Source organism: Microtus pennsylvanicus, chromosome 10 (assembly GCF_037038515.1).
Source record: "Microtus pennsylvanicus isolate mMicPen1 chromosome 10, mMicPen1.hap1, whole genome shotgun sequence".
In the NCBI taxonomy this organism is placed as follows: domain Eukaryota; kingdom Metazoa; phylum Chordata; class Mammalia; order Rodentia; family Cricetidae; genus Microtus; species Microtus pennsylvanicus.
In genome coordinates, this window is record NC_134588.1 from 107,140,384 (window position 1) to 107,160,244 (window position 19,861).

At 46.4% G+C, this 19,861-nt stretch overlaps 1 protein-coding gene across 1 annotated transcript in view; it reads left to right on the top strand.

Annotated features, from left to right (window-relative positions):
- The window catches only part of Ush2a (usherin), a 663,496-nt gene extending 643,635 nt beyond the window's left edge, over positions 1 to 19,861 (top strand). Inside the window, 6 exon segments of the mRNA XM_075987373.1 lie at positions 2,305 to 2,353; positions 2,355 to 2,458; positions 4,559 to 4,662; positions 10,372 to 10,620; positions 16,784 to 17,005; positions 17,851 to 19,861. Of these exon segments, the coding sequence (XP_075843488.1) occupies positions 2,305 to 2,353; positions 2,355 to 2,458; positions 4,559 to 4,662; positions 10,372 to 10,620; positions 16,784 to 17,005; positions 17,851 to 17,940 (818 nt within the window). The 3' untranslated portion in view covers positions 17,941 to 19,861.

Below are 19,861 nucleotides of genomic sequence, written 5' to 3' on the forward strand. Positions count from 1 at the left end.
CTGCTGTCTAAATTTACAGCCTCCTTTATGATGTGCCCATGAGGCAGCTATCCTGTTCACTGTCAGTATCGGCCAGAAGGCCAAGGAGCATCCAGATGAGGGATGGAGGGTACAACCAATTCTTTGAGTCCTGAAGGTTGCTACTTTGCTTTTGCACTGAAAGAACAAAGTGAACAAAAACACCCATTCTCCCTTGCTTCCTACTTTGTTTGCTATCCTTCCTTCCCAGGGAAGAAACATCTAAATACTAGACCAACACTAAGGAGAGAGGTCCTCTCAATTCAGTACTGAATCCATAGATACGAAAACTTGCAAGAAATGACTAAAATGTGGGTCTCTAAACACCAGTGTGCTATATATAGCTCATTATGTACCCTGCAAGAAAACACGGATCGGAGAGCACAAACTAGAACATGACTTTAAGCAGTGTGGGCAGTCGTAGAGGGTATGAGAGCACATTGATGCTCACTCAAGGGCTTGGGGACATATCCAGTCTCTGCCTGGGCTGCTCTCGGTGGAGAGCAGAACAGTAGAAATGATCAACAGCCAGTCCTGCCATGAGAAAAATGTGCTTGCCCACTCCCGTGGACGATGCTCCCATCATGGAGGGTTCCAGGTTATAGCAAGGCAGCACTCAGCGCACAGATGAGAGGGGATGGGGGTGGATGATCCGTTGTTCTGCTACAATAGGGCACAGAATCCTGGGTGGACGGATAACAGTAAATATGTAATATTATGAAAAATGTTAAGAATCGTAGCATTTATTGTCCTGTAAATATAGTCAAGTTCAGAGAGTTTGATTCTTAGAAATGCTAATTTGATTGACAAGCCCACATTGGGGTACCAATATGTTTTTCTGCCAGCACAGTGACTGCACTTGAATCTACTGCTGTTTCAGCCAGGAACTGCCCACTTTTCAGGCCAGGCAGTAGCTCAGTGAGAGTTCTACATGCCACTGGATCTGCCTCCTGCCCCTGCCACCAAAGTTTTGAACTAAATCTCTATTGTTCAATTTACCAATAAAGACTCAGGAGTCAGAGGCTGGGGTGTGAAAATCTGCTAGCTCAGAGAGGTTGAGGAGCAACTAGCTGACCTTCTCTCTTTGCCAGCATCTCAGAATGTCTTCCATCATTCCAAAGTCAAAAGCACTGCCACACTCAAAGTCCCTGTCTCCTACTTCTGTGTGTGTCTCTGTCTGTTTTCTGAACCCCCTCTGACTCTCTATGGTTACTTTCTGTCAAGTAGTTGCTGGATCCGCCTCCTTACCTAAGGTTGATTTTATTTAATTAACTCAAACACATATATCCTGCAACACTGTGTCTTTGGGATCTAAACCATGTTACAAAACGTAATTATCCCTTACTTTGCTATAATGTCTCATCAGTAATGTAGTCAATATATTCACACCTTTCCTTTCTTAACAGCTAACTGAAGATATACATAGATCTTAATGACTTATAAATATCTTGATTATTTTGGAGAAAACAAGGTCTCTTGAAGGAGATCTCTTCCACCCTGAAAGGTGATATGTTAGGGACTCCAGTTGTTCCCTTAACAATGTGTTTACATTAAGGGCAAGCTGCAGTCAAGCTTTCTTTAAGAGAACACTCTGCAAAAGGCACACCAACTTGCTTCTAGAACTGACATCATACTTAGGAGAGCCCAGCCTGATTCTATACTAATGTGCTCCACTATTGATTGATTAGTCAGAGAGTAAATTATTATGCTCGGATTGCTGTTTGCAAGGCCTTTTAACTAGCTTAGAAAACAAACTAACAGTTCAAGAAAAACCTTTAAAAATGAATGGGTGCCAAAAGGACATAATTCACCGTCTAAGCAGTTTGGTTTGGTGCAAAAAAAAAAAAATTGACTTCATCTAGTCCTTGGGGCTTCATAGCAATAAATATTGATTTGATATGAAAAATAGCCATGTACTATAGTTAATAGTATTAAGGACACTTTATCCGTTAAAAGAGGGAAAAATGCAGCAAAATATGAGCCCCGGGCTATGTTGCTAAGCAAACCCATGTGTGTTAATAGTTTTATTTATAAAATAGCGGTCTCCATTGATCAGAAGCAGCCAAAGCTGCTGAGTCTGCATTTCACACGTGTTCTGACTGGCTGTCTTCTTGCCTCCCACACCAGTTTATTATTTTTAGTGGGTTTCTAGCAACACCCAGGGTTGTTTCTGGTTGGTTGGTTGGGTGGCTGATTCCATATATTGTTGTTTACACTCTTCTTAAAGCACCCTGTGCATCCATCCACAAGTTCCCATTTCTACGACCTGTGCTTTGCTTCCCACAGAGCCTCAGTACCAAGCCCTGTCTTCAGTGGACAGTGATGAATCCACAGTGTGTGTCCAATGGCCAGCTATAGGAATACATGGTCACCGACGGAGGACAATGGGTGTACAGTGACCTGGACACCGCCCTCTACACGCCAAAGACTGTGGACAAAAGTCAGTAACTCACGTTCCGTTCTGTGTAAGGTGTTCCCAGATTTATGAGATGTTAAACCAGAAAGGCAACCTGAAGAGATTTGGCATCAAAGTTCCTTGGTTTATGTGGCCTCTGGTGTAGAAATCTTACAGTCAGATTAAATATGTGTCTCCTTCCTGTTTGTTACTGGATACTTCCAGGGGCAGTGCTGTCTCCCAGCGGGCAGGATCATTTCACAAGACAAACCGCAATAAGCTAACGCGGTGAACACTCTGAAAATTTATGGGGTTCCTTGCTGTACCCCCACTTGCAAACAACACCATCATCGGTGTGCTGGTCAGTTTTCACCATCAACTTGGAACACCTGAGAGTCATCTGGGACGAGGGATCCTCATTGTAAGGATTGCCTTCATCAGCTTGGCCCGTGGGCATGTCGGTGGGGCATTTCCTTGATTGCTTGATTTTCCTGATGTAGGAACAAGTGCCATGTGGAGGTGCCATTCCTAGGCACAGGGGCACAGGCCATACTGAACAACTGGTCAGCAAGCCAGAGAGAAGAAGGCAGCAAACGATACTCTGCCACAGTTCTACTTCAGTCCGCGTTCTCACTCCCCAACGATGGAGGGTAACCGGGAAGTAAGGGCCCGATAAAGCCTTCCCTCTCCAGTTTGCTTTTGTCATAGTGTTTATCCAAGTAACAAAAACGATACCAGAGCACACAAGGACCATCTCCATCCCCAGATCCCTGGGTGAGGGGCTCCTCAAACCTCATAGGATCAATCCTCTCACGGACCCCCTTTTCTTCTAGGATTCTACTCCATCCCCGTCTCCAGTCGCATTACTTCTTTGTCTCAGTTTTTCAGTTGGAATAAGAAAGGCGCCACAAGGTGCTTCAGATTTTGAAGTAACCTGTGTGGTCACACGGCTGGTGGATACAGAATCATTTGAAAGGTATATCGGATTTATATAGTAAATTAACCCAGGAGCATTTGGGTCCTTGAGAAACCTGTTTCAGCTGACGGATAAGATACCAAGTTTCCCCCTGAGTGAGCCACAACACCCCGTCACAGCTCTTGGCCACCTGGGCAGCCTGCTATAGAAAGAAGATGGCCCGACAGTTGGCGGATCTGGGTTCTACCTGAGCAGGCCTCGGACCATCTGTGTGACCTTGAAAGAGGCACAGGGTCCTGGCAATTGACACAGAAATTTGGATCGTGGATTCCCAAGTTTCCTTCTGAGCTGCCCTTCAAGGAAAAGGTGTAGACCCACTGTGGAGCAAGATCCGCTCATCTGTGGGCTGTGACTCCTCTGACACGGTGATGCTTTGCTGCCCAGGTAGAAGCTCAGATCTCCCACTCCACCCTTACGGATATGCTGCCATTATGCAGCTCTTCCGCTGATTGACTTTTTAATTAGAAATATGCATATTAGGTATTAGCTTGTCATTGCTCTAACACAGGCCCAAGAGAAGGTTTTTATTCCGGCTTGTCGATGGCTCTCACTTGTTGTCTGCTGGCACAGCTTTGGGTCTGTGGTACAGGAGCACATGGCAAGAGCATGTGGCAAGCCTCTTCACTGCGCCCCTCCTTTGCAGCAGCCTTGCTCTAGGAACAGTCACTGCTGGGATGTCATACGCCTTTGCAGAAGCAGGGGCATTGAAACCAGCATCCTAGTCGCTTCTGTTGCCGTGATGAAAACAAAGATACTGTAACAAGAGGGAGTTAAGGGGAGAGAAGGCTTGTGTCAGCTCACGGGTCCAGGTTCCAGTCCATCACTGAGGGGAGGTCAAGGCAGCAGGAGCATGAAATGAATGGTTGGTCACATTTCACATTTCGGGCAGCCTAGAGCAGAGAGAATGAATGGATGCATGGATGATACTCAGCAGCTTGCTCTACCCTTCTAAGGGCCAGAACCCCAAACCAGGAAATGGAAATGGCACCGCCCGCTTTCTTCCCGCATCAGTTAATGCCATCCTAACCACCCCCCACCATCAGAACTGATCATCACATGTGACATTAGCACTCAGTTTGCTCTGGAGTCTCATTTTCATTGCTCTTTCCCAATGACACCTGTTAGCTGATGCTCACACTAGAGATTGACCGGTTCTTTCTTTTGTCTAGCTTTCTTCTTTCAGGTCGCCTGCACAACAGACATCAGAAGTGTTAGGACTTCATTGTTCCAGTATGACGCCACTACTGGATGTGGTAAGCATTTCTCTTGTCTTGTGTTCAGTGTAGCAGCTCCTCACTTTCCTCCAGGGCCAGGCGGATATCTGCATGCAGACACTGCGAACACATTCACTGTAGCCTCTTTTTGCAGAAACTGTAGGGTGCCATTAAAATCAGAAAGAAAAGGAAGAACACTTTACAGATCCTGATGAAACTTCTATTAGACAGGGAGTTCATATTATTTTCAAAAGCCAAGGCAGTGAGTTGTCGAGTGTGTGGCAAACATCAGAGAGACAGGACTAAACCTCTCTTCTGAACAAATATTTTATCTGAAGACTCTCATGATATCATATACAGAAAGGTAGCAGAGAGGGGCTCTAGGGAAGATGAGAAGATGGGCGACAGTGGGTGGTCAATTCACATCCTGAGGGGCAAATGAGGTACTGGCGTCAGAGCCTAAAACGGTGAACTGGGGACCTTTCTGTCTGCATCCTTCTCAAGGTATGATGACGTAAGGGCCAAGGAGGTGGCTCAGTGAGGAAGGCACTTAGCACACATTCACGAGGGCCTAAGTGTGAGTCCCCAGAACCCACGTACAGCCACATAGGGTAGCATAGTTTGCAATCTCAGTGCTTCCAAGGCCAAATGAGAAGTGGGGACAGGAGAGTCCCCAGAAGCTCACAGGACAGCTAGCAAACTACAAGGACTGACACACAAAGCTGTCCTCTGATGTCTGTGTGTTTCCATCCAACACACACACACACACACACACACACACACACACACACACACACACACACTAGGTATCCCATTTCCATGCTATGTTTATTTGGGTATAACCATATATCTCAGACTTAACATGGTCCCTGCAATATAGCTAATCTCATTTTATTCAGAGCTGTGAGACAGAAAGGACTTCATTTGATAAAAAAAAATCCAGTTGCCCAGTCGGACAGTGGAGGACATAGGGATTTACTCAGGAGTGTTCTGCGAACATTGTGTTGCTCACTTGCCCAAATGTGGTTTTCCTATCAACTCCTGGCCCCAGACATTTTCTTCAACTGTGTTTCTTTGGCTCCGTGTGCTGCTAATTACACAGATCCTAGGGTTGCCGACACACACAGAAGGGAGGGCATGGGGATTGTGTCATTTAAAGATGTCCTGTCCGGTGGCTGTGACACTGGGACCCAGCAGCACCTGCTGACTGGTCCATACTGCACATCAAGACCAGGTTTCTTTATATCCAGCTCCCCCCCACCAGAACTCATCCCCTGACTACGCCTCTGGCACTGGATGAGCAAGGCAGGAACCCTAAAGTAAAAGTGTAGTCTGAAAGAAAGAGGGAAGGCCAGGCGATCCCGTTTCAGCCTTTGTCACAGGGCAGAACTTCCAGTCAGCTTGTGAGTACAGATGGAATTTCCCACTGTGGACCCTGGGCTGAGGGTGGCTCTCTAGTCTGGAGGCGAGCTCTTGGCAGAGCATGGGGGAGAAACTGTGGACTGTGCCGGCTCAGGGGTGTGCTGCTCAGCCGTTTTCTCTAGTCAGTTTTAATTTTTGTGATATAATTTCTAAAGAGTTCCTGCTCCGTTGCCTGGAGGCAGCCTCCGAGCAGGGGAAGAGGCAGGAACTGTGTCTCCTACTGCTGTGAGCTTTCCCCTCTGAGGTTCCCCTCGGGCACCCTGCCCTTCATTCCCCACGTACTCCTGAGCAAAGAGCACACATAGCCCATCGGATCAGTCTCTGGGGTCCCAGCCCCATGCCACACACACGGGAACTTAACCCTTCTTGTACACAGCCACAGTTCCATTTCCCAACACCACACCCTGGTTGGCTGTGAAGAGGCTGTTAACCTGCTGGAGCTTTGTCTTCAATTTTTGATTTCAGATGTGAGGAGAGGCCAGGAGCGTCAGTGACTTTTCAAACTATGTCACTGATCAGAAGTAGAGTTGGGCTCACAGAGGTGTAGCCACCTCTTGGGGTTCAAAATTAGTTTGCGTCACCTTCTATGACTCCCCTGTGTATGGAATTCCCTACTCTCTGGTCCTGATCTCCTGGAAACAGGGGGGTATCCCAGGAGCAGAGAGCTTATCCTCTGCTAATAGCATTGGCATTCAGAGGGCGGGGCTTCAGCTTTCAGATTCTGGCCAACCCAGGTGGCGGCTGTTTGACAGTTTGTGAGCCTCGAAGCTGTTCTCAGTGAGGGGATGGGTAGCTGATCTAAGATCCTCTCCCGCTCAGTCATCCAGCCTGGTGGCATGATTACACTGCCTTATACTCTTCAGTAGGGACCCCATAGCCGCCTTTCCCGTGTGCCCCTTCCTGTCCCCCATGCAGAAGATCAGATAATCCTATGACTACTTAATTTCCATATTCAGAAATCCTAACTTCTCCTCATGTTATTTAGCTTTCCTTCAGTGCAGCAGAAGACCCAAGAAAATCAACGTCAAGGAAGCCTATTTGGGAATCCTGTTTCAGAGATTTCCATCGACGGTCACGTGGCCCTCTTGTCTCCGAGTCTGAGGCTGAACACTGTGGTGAGAAGCATGTGACGGAGCATAGAAGCTTGTCTCATACTTCATGGCAACCACAAAGCAGAGACAAATGGGTCTGGACCAAGTACACCCTTCAAGCCATGCCTGCAGCGACCTACTTCCTCCGACCAGGCCCACCTCTCAACAGCCTGCTAAGCCACAAACTCAATAATGGATTTGCCCACTGGTGACACAAGAACCTTGATGATCTAGTTACCTGTCACTGTCCCAGCGAGCGAGCAAGCATTCCACACAGATCCCAACTGGAACCCTCCCTGAATGCGAGCTTTGACTGGCTGTGGGCTAAGACGGTAACACCAACGTTGGCACACAAACAGATCCAGGAAGTGGTCTTACTGCTACTTCCCTCCATAGGACACACCCCCAGTGCATTTGAGATGCCGATTTTACAGAGCTTTGGGTGATTACAGGGCAGGTGACAAGGCACGGGGAAATTGTTAGAATGGGCTGCTGACATTCACAAATGAGAAGATCTGATGTCTCCAAATCCAGTTTACTGTCTCATGACTACCAAGCACCTTTCTAAAGCGATGGTGGCTGTGACTGCTTACTGCATCCCTTAATGTATTGGTGATCTGCAGGGCTGTGACTGCATCCCTGTAAGGCGATGGTGACCTGCAGCGCTGTGACTGCTGGCTGCATCGCTGTAACATATTGGTGACCTGCAGCGCTGTGACTGCTGACTGCATCCCTGTAAGGCAATGGTGACCTGACCTGCAGCGCTGTGACTGCTGGCCGCATCCCTGTAAGGCGATGGTGACCTGCAGCGCTGTGACTGCTTACTGCATCCCTGTAAGGTGATGGTGATCTGCAGCGCTGTGACTGCTGGCTGCATCGCTGTAAGGTAGTGGTGACCTGCAGCACTGACTGCTGGCTGCATCCCTGTAAGGCGATGGTGACCTGCAGCGCTGTGACTGCTGGCTGCATCGCTGTAAGGTAGTGGTGACCTGCAGCACTGACTGCTGTCTGCATCCCTGTAAGGCGATGGTGACCTGCAGCACTGACTGCTGTCTGCATCCCTGTAAGGTGATGGTGACCTGCAGCACTGACTGCTGGCTGCATCCCTGTAAGGTGATGGTGACCTGCAGCGCTGTGACTGCAGGCTGCATCCCTGTAATGTATTGGTGATCTGCAGCGCTGTGACTGCTGGCTGCATCCCTGTAAGGCAATGGTGACCTGCAGCGCTGTGACTGCTGGCTGCATCGCTGTAAGGCGATGGTGACCTGCAGCACTGACTGCTGGCCGCATCCCTGTAAGGTGATGGTGACCTGCAGCGCTGACTGCTGTCTGCATCCCTGTAAGGCGATGGTGACCTGCAGCACTGACTGCTGGCTGCATCCCTGTAAGGTGATGGTGACCTGCAGCACTGACTGCTGGCTGCATCGCTGTAACATATTGGTGACCTGCAGCACTGACTGCTGGCTGCATCGCTGTAACATATTGGTGACCTGCAGCACTGACTGATGGCTGCATCGCTGTAAGGCAATGGTGACCTGACCTGCAGCGCTGTGACTGTCTGCTGCATCCCTGTAAGGTGATGGTGACCTGCAGCGCTGTGACTGCTGGCTGCATCCCTGTAAGGTGATGGTGACCTGCAGCACTGACTGCTGGCCGCATCCCTGTAAGGTGATGGTGACCTGCAGCGCTGTGACTGTCTGCTGCATCGCTGTAACATATTGGTGACCTGCAGCGCTGTGACTGTCTGCTGCATCCCTGTAATGTATTGGTGGCCTGCAGCGCTGTGACTGTCTGCTGCATCCCTGTAAGGTGATGGTGACCTGCAGCGCTGTGACTGCTGGCCGCATCCCTGTAAGGCAATGGTGACCTGCAGCACTGACTGCTGGCCGCATCCCTGTAAGGTGATGGTGACCTGCAGCACTGACTGCTGGCTGCATCCCTGTAAGGTGATGGTGACCTGCAGCACTGACTGCTGGCCGCATCCCTGTAAGGTGATGGTGGCCTGCAGCGCTGTGACTGTCTGCTGCATCCCTGTAAGGTGATGGTGACCTGCAGCGCTGTGACTGCTGGCCGCATCCCTGTAAGGCAATGGTGACCTGCAGCACTGACTGCTGGCCGCATCCCTGTAAGGTGATGGTGACCTGCAGCACTGACTGCTGGCTGCATCGCTGTAACATATTGGTGACCTGCAGCGCTGACTGCTGGCCGCATCCCTGTAAGGCAATGGTGACCTGCAGCGCTGTGACTGCTGGCCGCATCCCTGTAAGGCGATGGTGACCTGCAGCGCTGTGACTGCTTACTGCATCGCTGTAACATATTGGTGACCTGCAGCGCTGTGACTGCAGGCTGCATGGCTGTAAGGCGATGGTGACCTGCAGTGCTGTGACTGCATCCCTGTAAGGTGATGGTGATCTGCAGCGCTGTGACTGCTGGCTGCATCGCTGTAACATATTGGTGACCTGCAGCGCTGTGACTGCAGGCTGCATGGCTGTAAGGCGATGGTGACCTGCAGTGCTGTGACTGCATCCCTGTAAGGCAATGTTGACCTGCAGTGCTGTGACTGTCTGCTGCATCCCTGTAAGGTGATGGTGACCTGCAGCGCTGTGACTGCTGGCTGCATCCCTGTAAGGTGATGGTGACCTGCAGCACTGACTGCTGGCCGCATCCCTGTAAGGTGGTGGTGACCTGCAGCACTGACTGCAGGCTGCATCCCTGTAAGGCGATGGTGACCTGCAGCACTGACTGCTGGCTGCATCCCTGTAAGGTGGTGGTGACCTGCAGCGCTGTGACTGCAGGCTGCATCCCTGTAAGGTGATGGTGACCTGCAGCACTGACTGCTGGCCGCATCCCTGTAAGGTGATGGTGACCTGCAGCGCTGTGACTGCTGGCTGCATCCCTGTAAGGCGATGGTGACCTGCAGCACTGACTGCTGGCCGCATCCCTGTAAGGTGGTGGTGACCTGCAGCACTGACTGCAGGCTGCATCCCTGTAAGGCGATGGTGACCTGACCTGCAGCGCTGTGACTGCTGGCTGCATCCCTGTAAGGCAATGTTGACCTGCAGTGCTGTGACTGTCGGCTGCATCCCTGTAACGTATCAGTGATCTGCAGTGCTATCCTTGCGGCACTGCAAACCAGCTCTAGCTCACGTGTAGTTAGAAACAAGCACATGAGACTCATTTCACTCTCCAGTAGCAGCATCGTGAGCCATGAGACCACTTACAGAAAGAATCTTTTTCTTGTCCCATGTTTTTCAGGCCTACCTAGTGCTGACAACTCCTGGAGAAAAGAAGGGAGCAGGGACCAAGAGCACAGAGTTCTACAGTGAGCTGTGGTTCTTTGTGGTGATTGCCTTGCTGGGACTGATCTTGCTGGCTATTTTCCTGTCCCTGATCCTACAAAGAAAAATCCACAGGGAGCCATGCATCAGAGAGAGACCTCCCCTAGTGCCTCTTCAGAAACGAATGACCCCACTGAGTGTCTACCCACCAGGGGAAACCCATGTGGTATGTAGGGAAAGCAAGCTTTTTCCTGGTGTGACCTGCTTTTCGCTTTTATAAATTCTCTTATCATTCTAATGCTTTCTGGTGAAGTATTTATGCAAACATGGATAAATTAACCTTGTCCTTTCCCATTTAGATATCCTTTAGCCTTTTGTTTAGTAGCTCTTGCCATGACTTCCTTTCAGTGCTATGTTAACAGTGGTAAGGATGGGCAGCATTGTCTTTTTTCCAAAAGAAAGCTTTTACCTTGTGCCCGAGTATATGATAGCCTTTATTATAAATGCTCTTTATTCTATGGAGGTATGATTATGTGTGCAATTATTTGGTAATTTTACATGAATTTTATCAAATGCCTTTTCTGCAAAATGAACCCTATGGTTTTCTGCTCTTTCTTCTGTTGATGCAGTATATCACTTTTTTTTTCATTTGTACATGTTGAACCATTCTTGCATGCCTGGGACCAGCTCAAACTGATCATGGTATATGTTCTTTTTGATGTGAAAAAAGAAATGTTATTTTATAAGGCAATTTCTAATAATATGTTCTTCCTTTCCTTTCCTTTCCTTTCCTTTCCTTTCCTTTCCTTTCCTTTCCTTTCTTTTCCTTCCCTTTCCTTCCCTTCCCTTCCCTTCCCCTCTCTCTTTGTTTCTTTCTTTGTTTATTCAAGATAGGGTTTCTCTATAGTTTTAGAGCCTATCCTGGAACTCACTCTGAAGACCAGGCTGGCCTTGAACTCACAGAGATCCATCTGCCTCTGCCTCCTGAGTGCTGGGATTAAAGGTGTGTGCCACCAACGCCCAGCTGACTTCTAAAAGGAGTTAAAGATTAGTATCTTATGCAGTTTGCATGCAGGCTGGAATATTGGTTCAGGTCTTATGGTATGTAAGCATCAACTTGAACTTTGATCACTAATATGTAATGAGAATGTTTGCTTCTTTGTCCATTGGGAATATGAGTCTACAGCTATTTTTGTGTGCAATAGCAGTGTATGCTCTATTGTATTGGTTTCAGGACCCAGGTAATGTTAGCCTCATAAAGAGTTTGAAAGAGTTTGGTCAATTTGAATTTCTGGGATAGTTTTCAAAGTATGAGAAGTAGCTATCCTTTAAATGCTTTCAGTAAAGCCATCATCAGATCCAAGATATTTTAGAGGAGAGAGTTAATGTTTTTTAGAGATTTTGTTTTTAACTATATGCTTGTATGTTTGTATGTAAGTGAGTGCAGGTGGCTGCAGAGGCCCGAAGGTGTCAGATTCCCCTGGAGCTGTAGTAATAGCTGGGAACAAAGCTCGGGCCCTTAAGGGCCATGAACAATCCTTACAGTCATCTTCCCAGTCCCAAATGAAAGAATCCTGTTGTTTCCACACCAGTTGCTGATTTCTATTGCTCCTGGTATTCTTAGATTGCAGTTTTAATCTACAGTCTGAGTAGACCTGTGCTTTGTTGAGATTTAACTGCTCTATCCACAAGATCCTGATGAGGGGAATCTGTGTGCTGCTGCTGGATGAAATGTTCGGTAACTGTTAGGAGTGTTTGCTTTAAAGTATGGTTCAATGCAGATGTTTCTTTGATAATTTTGCATTTGCATGATGTGCCCAATGAGGAAGTTTGAGTGTTGAAATGTCCAGCTCCTACTGAATTAATCTTTCACGTTAGAGCTAACTTTACTTTGTATTGGAAAGTCTCATGTTGGGCATTGTCTTAGTTACTTTTCTATTGCTGTGGAGAAGCACCATGACCAGGGAAACTTAGAAAGGATTTAACTGGGGGCTTGCTTAACAGTTTTGGAGAGTTCATGATCATCATGGCAGGAAACATAGTAGCAGGCATGCATGGCACTGGAGCAGCAAAGGAGAGCTTACAAGCTGAGAAAACCATGGTGTGGGGAAGTAAATGGAAATGGCTACACCCTTTGAAACCTCAAAACCCACCCCCTAAGTAATACACCTCTTCCACCAAGGCCACACCTCCTAATCCTTTCCAAACAATTCCACCAACTGGGGACCATTCTCATTCAGACTAGGACATTTACATATATTTACACTTTTTCTGCCATCTCGTTGAGCAGATTCCTTTCTCACTATAATTGCCTCTTTGTAAAGATTTTAGTATCTGTTTTTATCTGAAATGAAGGCAGCTTTTCCTGAACCTAAGACCTTGAACATACCAGGAAAACATTATGCCACTGGGCCACATCTGTCCTCCCCCACCCCCTTTGGGGGGGGGTTAATATAAGATTTCCTTTGTCTGCCCAGGGTGGCCTTGAATTTGTGATCCACCTGCTTCAGTCCCCCAACTACCAGGGATTACAACTCTGAACTAGGAAGCTCAGATCATTTTTGGTTCCCATTTTGTGTGACATATCTTTTCCCAAACTTTTATTTTTGGTATACTTGGTGTATCTTTATAGTAAAGCAATTGAGTTTCTTATAGGCAGCATACAGTTAGGTTCTAGGATTTTTGTGGCTTGTTCTTGTTTTTTTAATAACTAGGAATGCCAAAGATAGTTTGCAACTCATAATCCTGCTTCTGGATACCATTTACTTATATATGTATATATTATATTATATACCACTATATCTGACTTTCAATTCTTAATTCTGCCAATCTATATTTTTTGATTGGTGAATTTAATCCATTTATGGGCAAGAATGTTATTGATAAACTAACTTATTCCTGTCATTTTAATAACTGTATTTTATTTATTTGTTTGGCAGCATCTAAGTTTAAATCTTTGGGATGCTATTTCAATGAGTCTTATTTTCATGACAGCAGCTACCATCCCTTCGTTTCTAGTTAGGATTTCCTAGTGTTGGCAAAGAATTCCCTAAGTTCCTTCTTATCTGGGACTTTACTTAGTTTCCTCAACTGTATTTTAAAAATGTAATATCATTCTCTTCTAGCTGTAAGTTTTCTGTGAAAATCCTGCTATAGATCTGAGTAGCCCCTTAATATTTTGAGAATTCTTGGTCAACTACACAATATATATCCTTAAGGTCTATTCTGGATGAAGCTACTTTGGGATGTCTTTCAGACTAGGACATAAATCTGAATATCCATATCTCTGAGGATTTTTAAAAGATATTGTATTTATGTATTTATACAATATATTGATCATATCCATTCACCATTATCTCTCTAATCCCCACTCCCCAAATCTTCTTCGAAACTTCATGCTTTCCTTTTTAATTTGCTATTAACACAAACCCCAATACAACTAGTGATGCCCACATATGCACGGATGTGTGGGTCCATCCAGTGGGGCATGGACCTACAGTGGCCACATCCCCAAATAAGAGTATGTTTCCCTCTCTCAGCAGCCACCAACTGCCTATAACTCTTCTGATAGTAGTGATGCATTCTAGAATTTTGACTGCCAACAGCTTCGTCCTACCCAGAAAGTCAGTATTTCACAGACCCCTCCACCCCCAACCACCACCAGCGCCTGGGAAATTGTCAGGCATTATTTTATGAAATAGTTTTTTTTCAGTACCTTTCTCCCTTTCTTCACTTTCTCTAAGTCTCAAAATGCAAGTGTTAGATCACTAGAGGTCTTGTTAGTTTCATCATTCTTGGTTCACTTTCATCTTAACATCCGCTAGTGTGGGAAGTTCCTTCATAATTTTTCATTTCATTCATGAGAGACTCCTGATTGGTTCTTTAAATGGATTCCTTGCTTACCTTCTGCATTGTCCCATCATTGCTTTGTGCTATTCATCTGTGTTTGAACCTCCGTTTCTTTAGGATTGTGCTTAGTTTCAGGCATGTTTTAGATTTTCTTCAAATTTAGATGTGTTCTTGGAGAGTTCTTACTAAGAATTGGCATCCTCTCGTGTTTATGTCCTTAGATTTATGCCTACTGTAACATTTCTCTTCCAGTTTTATATGAAAGGGTTTTGTTGTTTATATGTGATATTGGATAACAGTTTGAAACATTTAGTTATAAGGGAGCTTAAAAACAGTCTCTAACAGTCTAGACGGCGGCAGTTCATGGTGGTACTTATTTGACTTGAGGTAGACATGGGCTTAGAAGGGTATGTGTCTTTAGGCCCAACAGAGTCAGCTCTAGTAACACTGAGATTGGTGAGCAGCTGACAATCTAGGTGACATGGGTACGGGGAGGACTAAATTCCTTGGGATAAGCACAGGTGGTGCCAAGGATTGAGACACAGGTGTGATAGTTCTTGAGCCCCAGGGTGTAGGCTGGGGCCTTTTGCAGGTACCACAGATAAGCCAAGAAGGTGCTAGCAGTTACGGATTTCCCTAGGTTTTGTATGTAATGACAGTGGCAGAAGACAAGCTCACAGGGCATCAGCAAGTATAGCCCTAAGTCCATAGGCCGTGATGTTCATTCCCTCGGTCATCTAGTGTATATAACATTTTCATTTAGGCATGTGTTCTGCCAAACTGGTTTCACAAGCCAATACAGGCAGTTCTGAGGCTTGTGAATTTGGTCTCAAATAGTCCTGGAAGGAGATGTTTCTGTAGGGAGAGCTGTTGAGAGGGTAACACTGTTCAGGATTTGATGTACACGGACTCTTTCCCTGATCCCCAGGGAGCCCTTTTCTCCCCATAGCTACAGTCTTAAAATTCCCAACTAGGAGGGAGAACGTCTATAGATCCTGTTATGAAGTACAGGTGCTGACTGGTTAGAGCCACTGGCTACTATGTTTCTGTAGTCACGGGGCGTAGCACCCAAAGGCACAGATGCAACTAGCATGTCCCTGCTATTCCGAAGTTGTTGGATGAGACGGGAACTCCCCTAGCTCACAGGCGGTGAAAGATAGGTGTGTTCCTAGAGCTACCTGCCGGCTTTTCTGGAACCTTATCAGCTCTAGCTGTGTGAGCGTGGATGAGACCAGGGATTTTCAGCAGTCAGTACAGTCCAACTGTGGTGTAGAAAGGTCCTTCCCAATTCATGAGCTTGTTGCCACAGTGGGTACCAGACTTTATACTGCAGGATCCTGTGAGAGCAATCTTCCTTCCAGGAAGGTGCAGGTACTCAAGGGCCCAATGCTTTGTGTGGAGTCTATTATTTGACTGCCAAGATGTCATCAAGAAGGGGCTGTTATTGTTGCTTGAGTTCTGGGGAGGGCAACTCAGAGAGTACCTTCCTTGGTTCATAGGAATCGTTTCTCTTTTTAAATTTGTGCCAAGACTGAGCGCAAGGCCTTGCCCATGCTAGCGAAGGGGGTCTGTCAATGAACACAGCCCTAGCTGGGGAGCTGTAAGTACCATGGATGTCTCTCTTGGGTTGCTGTTTGCTGCGATGGTCTACATTACTGGCACTTGCTCACATGACGCCAGCAGAATTTGGTTCCATACTGGCCAGGACCTTGGTGACAATGTCACACACTGCAACTCTCTAGCCTCTAGGGCACCTTCAACTGGTTGTTCTTGCTCTTTGGGGTTCTCACCGCTTCGCTTTGCAGAATTCATCCTCTGTCCTTTAAAGTTTCCCACTAGTGACTCAAACTCTTCTCTGTGGTAGACCTGTGTGAAGGGTACTTCTTGGCCATCTTGGCTCTAAACCCCTGAAACAGCATTCAACAAAGATTGATGCACCCATTTGTTTTTTATTCTCAGTTTGACTCTGTGGCTGATATATCTGATGTGACCAGCAATGTCACCCTAAAAAGTTACACCATGCACTTTGAGGTACCTCTGTGTGCTGCACGGATGCCGTGTGATTTTTGCATGCTGTGTTGACTGTCCATGGAGAAGCAGAAATATTTCACTGATGGGACATTAAATCAGAAACTGGCTGTTTCCGTCAGCTAGGATTTACCCTAAGATCACATCTTATAATTAGCGAGATTTTTGCCTTGCTGGTGGTAATGACAGAGCTGATGACTTATGGACTCTAGATTCCTACAAGAAGGTTAATATGGGGGAGAGGAGGAGGAGGGATCACTTCCTATACCGGAGCAGAACTCTGAAAATGAAATATCTATTGGGCAACCATGAACAACATAGATTAACTTTCGACGAGAGGGAAGAGAAGTTGAAGAGACAGGTAGGCTCTATGTCAGTGTATAGTTAGAGAGTACCTTAATCCAGTCCCGCCCCCTGGGTTCACTGCTAGGCATGGCAGTCCAGGGGCTCACAGCTCCCAAGTTCAAGTATTCTGTTATCCGCCCATCTCCAACAGCTGCTTTCCTTTTCAGGGATTGGCTGACACCAGAATCCCTCGGTCTGGGACGCCTTTGAGCATTCGGAGCAGCCGAAGTGTGTCCATACTGCGGATCCCAAGTCAAAGCCAAATCAGCCAGGCCTACACCCAGGGTTCTCTCCACCGCAGCGTCAGCCAGCTCATGGACATTCCAGACAAGAAGGGCTTGGCGGACGACTCGCTCTGGGAAACTATTATGGGCCACAGCAGTGGACTGGTGAGTTGCTTCCTATCCACATGCCACGGCCCTTGAGCACTCCCTATAGCACCTGCCCAATTATGTTGTAGGCTTTAAATGGCTGGGGTGATTGTTAAATGAATTTTTTTGTTAAAACATATAAATGTACTCAATGCAACAATGAAGACACAAATGGAACATTTCACATAATCCTCACGCAGTCTAGGAAGGGCTGTTACCACAGTTACAGAAGGAGTGTAAGGTCAGAGGTGAGTGGGGCCAAACCAAGGACACAGGAGCTGTCTTTTTGTGAGACTGTGATCATAGGCTTTAACTGAGACCACTGAAAATAATGGCCCCGAGCTTGGCTTGCTTGGTGTGCCAGTCCTAGTAAAGGGCAGTATGCAGGAGGCAGTGGACCCTGTAATGGTGCCAACAACCCCTGGCAAGCTGCTGCTTGTATGAAATCATAACATTAACCCTGTTGATAAAGGCAGCACACAGAGCAGGGAGCAACAAGGCATAATAGCTTGTGTCCTGGCTTTTACTCTTTTTGAATGAAGTTTTTTAAATAAAAAAACTACATATACACCGATTCTAAATTTCCCTACTCTCTAGTTAACCGAGGCTCACAGAGGCTAAGATCTTGTACAGTGTGACCTCTACCTGTGTGCTGAGCTAGCTGGCAGCTCACATGTGTGTGTGTGTGATTCCTTCAGGGAAGGGAATTTAGAGGAACGTCTAAATCTGAATCCACATACCAGTCTTGAACATAGTAGGCAGCTTTTAATTCCCTGAATATGTTTTATATCACAGTGAGAGACTGTGAGGAGCGAATATTACTGACAGGAAGTACTGTAACCAATGACTGGTTTGCTTTTCAGTATGTGGACGAAGAGGAACTAATGAATGCCATCAAGGGTTTCAGCTCAGTAACCAAGGAACACACCACCTTCACCGACACCCACCTGTAAAGAATGGAAGTTGTAACAAGGAAACCTGGGGTGCATGGTCTGTACCCTGTTTTTTCCAGTTATCACAACATATCATAAAAGCTGAAAAACAACAAAGAAGCAAAAAAACAACAAAGAAGCAAATTTTTTTTAATTTTTCAATTTTTCCTATGAGGACCTAAGAACTATTACTTCTCTGATTGTCTCAGATAAGGAATTCTATCAACATGTAGATGCTTGCATTGCCTCCTGGTTTTGTGGATGATAAAGCAAGCAGTTCTCTGGGTTCAGCTGGTGACACTGGGCCATTTCAAGACGGTACACACTTGTTATCAGCAATGAGATGCCACTGGTTAAACACAAGCAAGTCTGCTAAGAGGAGACTGAAAACCCATAAGCAATACCCGTGCTAGCAGTCACAGCTCCACACTGAAACACACATCACGTGGGAAAGGATCCCACAGAGCAGGTGTGGTTCAGCAGCTTGCAGCTCTCCTAGCTGCTCCTAAGGGCCAAGCAGCTCATGCCCACAACCCAGGCTGTGACAGCTGGAAAACCTTCGCTTGTTACAGAACTAAAACCTGTGAGATCGTCAGTCAACTTTTCATAAATTATTAATTTCTCTTCCTGGAAAACACTATCAGAAAACCTTTTCTTCAGTCTTAAAAGTCTTAGGAAATTTTTCCTAGTTTATGTGACAATATCTTGTGGACCTTTATGAAGGACAAACACTTATTTTGCTTAAAAGCCACTATTTACTCCCATAATCCAATAGTCTACGGCTCCTGTTCTTCCAGGGTACTGACTGTCATCCAAACTTGAGGCACAGCAGCTCCTAGTTAGTCGCCACCCTTAAGTGTCAAAGAGACCGGGATTAAACACTTCTACCCCTTGTCTCAACTACACACATCTTAACATGCATTTTCCTGCTTTGCCAAAAGTTTTATACCTTTGGGAATGAAAACAGAACTGGCCAGTTTGCTAAGCTTTATCTCCTTTAATTTCTGTCTCTCATAGCTGCAGGTAGGCACTGCTGTGTTGAATTGAACCAGGACCATGAGGTCCTACTTCTGGGCAGCATTTTTCTGATCATTAGTGAGAAATACTGTCTGAACAACACCTCCTGAGGACTAAGCCCTAGTGTCTAAGAAGGAAACGCAGCAATCATTGTAATCTTTGGTGATGCGAGCCTGCTGTGTGTGCTAAAGCAATCACTTCTCTACCTGTGAAGGCCACTCAAGGTCTGCTCCTCAGGGGCCACCGGGGCTTGAGACGAACCTCTAGCTCCTCTGGCCTTTCTTTTACAGTTGTTCCATCTACATGAGGGTGGAATCCCTGCTTGCCCATGGCTTTATCTGTGGAAGCATGGAGGAAATTTCCCTCGGCTTACAGGCCTCTCTGTAGACTGACCACAGTTAGGACTGACTGGATGGCTTCTCCAAAGCCTCCCTGAATAAGAGAACAGGTTAGATCCCCTACAGTTATAACTCAGAGGTCCCTTGGGACCTAGCTGACCTTGAGAAAGGCGGAAATATCCTCCCTTTTATTAATCCCTCCGACCATTTTAGTCTCCAGGTATGGTTCCTGAACACTTAGAAAAGTCATGTCAGTCAGTCTGGTACTTTTGAGTAATATGTAGATATGGGGGGGGGGGGATCAAATGCTTAAAACTTTATTGTGATATGACTTTGTTCTTTAAGCCAGTCCTTGTTATTGTGACAGAGTAGATCAATTAACCCCACTGATTTAAGCATATTGAACTCTGACCTGTTACACACCTTCTGTAACTTGTCTATGCTTCCCGGCTTTCTTATTAGATTTAATAATATGAACAAACCTACCTGTGACCATCTTTGCACGTTGGCTGGGCTGATGCCATGGCAGTTGTTTGGCTTCAAAGATAGTGTTGTGTAATAGCACCTTAATAAAACAAAATTGAATC